The sequence below is a fragment of the Coenobita brevimanus genome, chromosome 64 (genome assembly GCF_032717465.1).
Source record: "Coenobita brevimanus isolate Jiangsu-jjx chromosome 64, ASM3271746v2, whole genome shotgun sequence".
Lineage (NCBI taxonomy): Eukaryota > Metazoa > Arthropoda > Malacostraca > Decapoda > Coenobitidae > Coenobita > Coenobita brevimanus.
This window is the reverse complement of record NC_137017.1, coordinates 13,713,975-13,719,907: the sequence shown is the minus strand read 5'-3', so window position 1 is coordinate 13,719,907 and position 5,933 is coordinate 13,713,975. Positions and strand designations below refer to the sequence as shown.

Genomic DNA, 5,933 nt, shown 5'->3' with positions numbered 1-5,933 from the left:
CCACTCACTGAAGACGCAAGGCATCCAGTAATATTGCCACGACAACACCATGTAACAGAACTAATTGTTAGGGAAGCTCACAAGAATACAGGACACGCCGGGCGAGAGCATGTTGCAGCAGCTGTCCGGTAATGCTACTGCATACCCAAGTTGCGGCCACTGATTAGTCACGTAACAAGAAATTGCATCACTTGTAGGAGAAGTAGAGGACCGATGGGTTCACAGCAAATGGCCCAGCTACCTCAGGAGAGAGTGACTCCTAACAAGCCTGCCTTCTCGCATGTGGGGATAGATTGTTTTGGGCCCTTCCTAGTGAAGAGGGGTCGGTCCCAGGAAAAGAGATACGGCTGCATCTTTACATGCTTAACAGTGCGAGCTGTACACATTGAAAAGCTGAACTCACTTGATGCAGATTCCTTCATAAATGCTTTGGTCAGATTTGCAGATTCCTTCATAAATGCTTTGGTCAGATTTATGGCGAGGAGAGGAGCTCCTGAGAAGATTCGTTCAGACTATGACACTAACTTTGTTGGGGCTCAAAGAGAGATAAGAGATGCCCTGAATCAGTGGAATGAGTCAGCAAAAGGAATCAGGTTCTTGACGATGAGCGGTTAGACACTGTATTCTGCGAGGTAGACAGAATTGTCAACAGTAGGCCTTTAACACCTGTGTCAGATGATCCCAAAGATCTAGAGGCTTTGACCCCAAATCACTTGCTCTTGCTCCGTCCAGGTCATGCTGCTCCACTGGGTAAAACGTGCAAGCAGGATTTGTATGGTAAAAGATGGAGACATGTTCAATTTATAGCTGATCAGTTCTGGAAACGATGGCTTAAAGAGTACCTTCCATTAATACAGTTGCGTCAGAAGTGGCTGGAGCCCCAAAGAAATTTCCAGATGGGGGATTTGGTTCTAGTGATGGAAGGGGGTACCCCAAGGCAATGCCGGCCTCTGGGGAGAGTTACACAGGTGTTCACTGGCAGAGACGGCTTGGTGCGCAGTGTAGAAGTGCGCACAGCCTACAATAAATTTGTAAGGCCAGTGGCAACGTTGTGTTTGTTAGAGGACAGTAACACAGTAGGTTAGTTGAGCCTTGAGCAGTCAGGGCTCAGGCCAGAATAATGCCTCCTGACTGAGAGTGTGCGACGTGCTACGCTCTGCAAGGCTAAATAAACTTGTGCAGTTGTAGTATTAATGTGTACTCTGTATCACTACCTCAACTTAAGTGTACCATCATAGTTTAGTATACTTTGCAGTATTACTTGTGTTTTGTCGCCTTTAGTGGAAATTTATGTCAGTGCTTGAGATGTGCCTGTAGTAGTAGCTTTGTAAATGAGTCTCATTTAAGGGGCCGGAATGTTACGGCACATCACATGAATATAAAGTCTCTCTTATTTTTTGTGACATGATATTTAGGAAGGTAGAGTCCCGGAGGATTGGAAGTCAGGTATAATTATTCCCTTGTACAAAGGAAAAGAGGAAAAAGAAGTGTGTGGTAATCATAGGGGCATTTGTCTTCTTAGTATAATAGGAAAAGTGTATGGTAGGATACTTATTGACAGAGTTAGAGAAAGAACAGAGGAATTAGTTGGAGAAGAACAGGGAGGCTTTAGGAAGGGAAGAGGTTGTGTAGATCAGATATTCATTCTTAGATTAGCGGAAAAGTTTCTAGAGAAGGGAAAGAAGTTGTATGCGGCTTTTATGGATTTGGAGAAAGCATATGACAGGGTGGATAGACAAGGATTGTGGAAAGTATTAAGAATATATGGAGTAGATGGGAAGTTGTTGAATGCTGTGAAGAGTATGCATGATGGTGCTAAGACTGCAGTGCGTGTGGATGGTGAACTGAGTGAATTTTTCTCTTTGAAGGTTGGGTTGAAACAGGGATGTGTCATGTCTCCATGGTTGTTCAATCTGTACATGGATGGGGTAATAAAAGAGGTACAAGGTAGGGTAATGGATGTTGGAGTGGCCCTGGTGAGAGAGGGTAGTGTGTGGAAACTCCTTGTACTGTTGTTTGCAGTTGTTACTGTGTTGTTGAGTGCAGACGAAGGGGAGCTGCAAGGCTTGGTGGATGAGTTTGGGAGAGTGTGTAAAAACGGAATCTAAAGGTGAATGTAGGAAAGAGTAAAGTGATGGTCTTTGAGAGAGGTGAAGTCAGTGAATGTACAGCGAGGTTGGATGGTGAGGAATTGGAAAATGTGAGTACGTTTAAGTACATGGGTAGTGTGATGAGTAAGGATGGAGGTTTGGAGGGTGAAGTGCTTGAAAGGGTACAGCAGGGAAGAAAGGTTGTTAGTTCCTTGAAAGCAGTGATAAGAAGCAGGAAAGTGAGCATGGAAGTGAAAAAGTTACTATATGACAGTACTGTGATACCAACTCTACCGTATGGAAGTGAAGCTTGGACGTTGCTGGAAGGACACAAGTCAAGAGTGAGAGCAGTGGAAATGAGTTATTTAAGAGGAGCATGTGGAGTCACGTGGAGATACAGGCTGACAAATGAGGATATAAAGGAGCGTTGTGGTGTGGATGTGGATGTGATAGGAAGAATTAGGAGGAATAAACTGAGGTGGTTTGGCCATGTGGAGAGGATGGAGGGTGAAAGACTGACGAAGAGAATGTATATGAGTGAGGTGGAGGGGGGAAGAGGGAGGGGAAGGCCGAGGATGAGATGGAGGGATGGGGTGGAGAGGTATATGAGAGTGGGGGGTGTGAGTTGGGAGCAGGGCAGTGGAATGGTGGGGGACAGGGCGACGTGGAGGCGATTTGTTTGTGGCCACCCCGAACGGGATTGAGGCGTCTGGCAATAGATAGATAGATATTTAGTTTGTAGCGCCTGCTATAGTTTGCATTTTATTCAGTAAGAAATTTGTGCTTCAACTAAGGTAAAATAGGAAAACTTTGCATGTCTTTAGTTTATATGTACAACTCCGGACAGAAATTCGTGGTACAGGATAATCTGCCAATAGAGGTCAGGTTAATCGCACGCGTCTACCCCCCTAACTTCCCCTCCTTAACCCTACCAAAACACTGATTTGTTAGGCGGATGGATCGGAGATATGAAGCTTCTCTCATTCTCACGTCTTGCTGCATGTAATGTTAGTTTCATCTGTTCTACTGTTAGGTGTATTATCAAGTGCATAGATCCATCTTCAGTTCAATGAGAAGTAATTATATCGAAGTTTTAGCAGATTTCAATACAATGACCTTAATGTATAGAGTTTGGTTTCCAAATAGTTATCCACCGTGTTCTAAGTGATAGACTAAAATTCAAGTAACAGTTAAAAGCTATATGGCCACATAAGTCCCTCTCCTGCCCTGTCATCAGGACAGCCACATATACACCCACCTACTTATCCACCTACCCACTCAACCCATCCAGCACAACCTGCCGACTTCACCCCTGCCACCCACCCAGTCCACCGATCCCTGCTATCCACCCTGCTAACCCACGAATACCATACACGAAGCTCACCTAAAAATGCCACTCAGCACATTCACTCATTCACTTCTCCACCCTGAACCCATCCAGCCACCCAACCCAACTACCCACTTAGATCATCCCGACCACGAAATCGTCTCAGCCACCCTGGCGACCAACGGTGCCCACTCACCCTGGCGACCCACTTTGTCCACACATCCCTACAACCTATCTTGCCCAACGACCTCTACCACCGACCCTTCCCACTCACGAATTCCACCCACCCTGGTCACCCAACAATGCCATCCATCGCATCCACCCACACAACCCTCCCACCTCTCCCTGAACACTCCCCACCCACCTCACCCTGCCCATCCACCCACCCTGTCCACTCACTCCCCCCACCGACCCACCCGGTCATCCACATGCCCAACCATCCTTCTTACGTAACGCCGTTCACTCCGCCATCCCATTCACCCATTTGAACCCGACTTATCCACCAAACTCATCCTATCCAAACCTAACTTACCGACCCCTCCCCGACCACCCATATATCCAGCCACTCATCCACTCAGCCCACCAAACACATCCACTCACTAACCTGTTTACCCCTACAACCCACCCAAAGCCACTCCACACACAACACCCAACAACCTCCCCTTCCCCCCTCCGCCATTGCCACTGTCCACCCACCCTGTCGATGCACCGAACTTACCACACCCACCAACTCAACCTCATCAACTCCACCCACGCAACCAACTGACTCACACACACACACACACACACACACACACACACACACACACACACACACACACACACACACACACACACACACACACACACACACACACACACACACACACACACACACACACACACACACACGCACCACGCACGCACGCACACAAACACAGAGAGAAACAAAACACGCATAAACAGACAGACAGAAGCATACACACATACACACACACACACACTGGCGCATACAGAGAGAGAGAGAGAGAGAGAGAGAGACTCAGTAAGACACAAACAACACACACACACACACACACACACACACACACACACACACACACATGCGGAAGAGTGGGCAAGGAGGGAGGGAGGATCTGGGGACGGTGAAGGGGACGGATGAGATGTGGAAGTGTTTAGTATTGGTCTAATAGCAGCTTGCACAGTATATTGACTCGTATCTCCGACATATACCCTTTAATTCAGCTATGCGATGGATGTATTTCCATTAGGATTCATTGGTATGCCATCCAGTTTGCAATAGTTTTAATGAGCGAATACTTTGGTAAAATAATATCATTCAGCTGTATTATGGATATATTTCCATTTGGATTCCATGATTATGCCATCCAATTGGCAATAATTTTAATGAGTGAATACTTTAGTAAAATATTAAAATATCATAACTATGCTAGTTTCAATATTACATGCTGTTCATACTGTTCAATGATTATACAGTCAACCATCAAACACTAATTCGTAAGACTTGAGACCAATCTTCCTCGGGTATAAACAACCACTGAAGATGATTAGTGATTAAAGTTGTTGTGAACTACTCTCTCCCTGCGCGCGCGCGTGCGTGCGTACGTGTGTGTGTGTGTGTGTGTGTGTGTGTGTGTGTGTGTGTGTGTGTGTGTGTGTGTGTGTGTGTGAGTCAGTTGGTTGCGTGGGTGGAGTTGATGAGGTTGAGTTGGTGGGTGTGGTAAGTTGGGTGCATCGACAGGATGGGTGGACAGTGGCAATGGCGGAGGGGGGAAGGGGAGGTTGTTGGGTGTGGTGTGTGGAGTGGCTTTGGGTGGGTTGTAGGGGTAAACAGGTTAGTGAGTGGATGTGTTTGGTGGGCTGAGTGGATGAGTGGCTGGATATATGGGTGGTCGGGGAGGGGTCGGTAAGTTAGGTTTGGATAGGATGAGTTTGGTGGATAAGTCGGGTTCAAATGGGTGAATGGGATGGCGGAGTGAACGGCGTTACGTAAGAAGGATGGTTGGGCATGTGGATGGCCGGGTGGGTCGGTGGGGGGAGTGAGTGGACAGGGTGGGTGGATGGGCAGGGTGAGGTGGGTGGGGAGTGTTCAGGGAGAGGTGGGAGGGTTGTGTGGGTGGATGCGATGGATGGCATTGTTGGGTGACCAGGGTGGGTGGAATTCGTGCGTGGGAAGGGTGGGTGGAATTTGCGAGTGGGAAGGGTCGGTGGTAGAGGTCGTTGGGCAAGATAGGTTGTAGGGATGTGTGGACAAAGTGGGTCGCCAGGGTGAGTGGGCACCGTTGGTCGCCAGGGTGGCTGAGACGATTTCGTGGTCGGGATGATCTAAGTGGGTAGTTGGGTTGGGTGGCTGGATGGGTTCAGGGTGGAGAAGTGAATGAGTGAATGTGCTGAGTGGCATTTTTAGGTGAGCTTCGTGTATGGTATTCGTGGGTTAGCAGGGTGGATAGCAGGGATCGGTGGACTGGGTGGGTGGCAGGGGTGAAGTCGGCAGGTTGCGCTGGATGGGTTGAGTG

General features: G+C 47.8%; 1 protein-coding gene across 1 annotated transcript; it reads left to right on the top strand.

The window, feature by feature from the left end:
* The first annotated feature begins 213 nt into the window (after nt 1–213).
* LOC145404648 (uncharacterized) lies at nt 214–615 on the top strand. Its single transcript, XM_080276172.1, has one exon. The coding sequence runs from the start codon at nt 214–216 to the stop codon at nt 613–615; it is 402 nt and encodes a 133-aa protein (XP_080132298.1).
* The last annotated feature ends 5,318 nt before the right edge of the window (nt 616–5,933 follow it).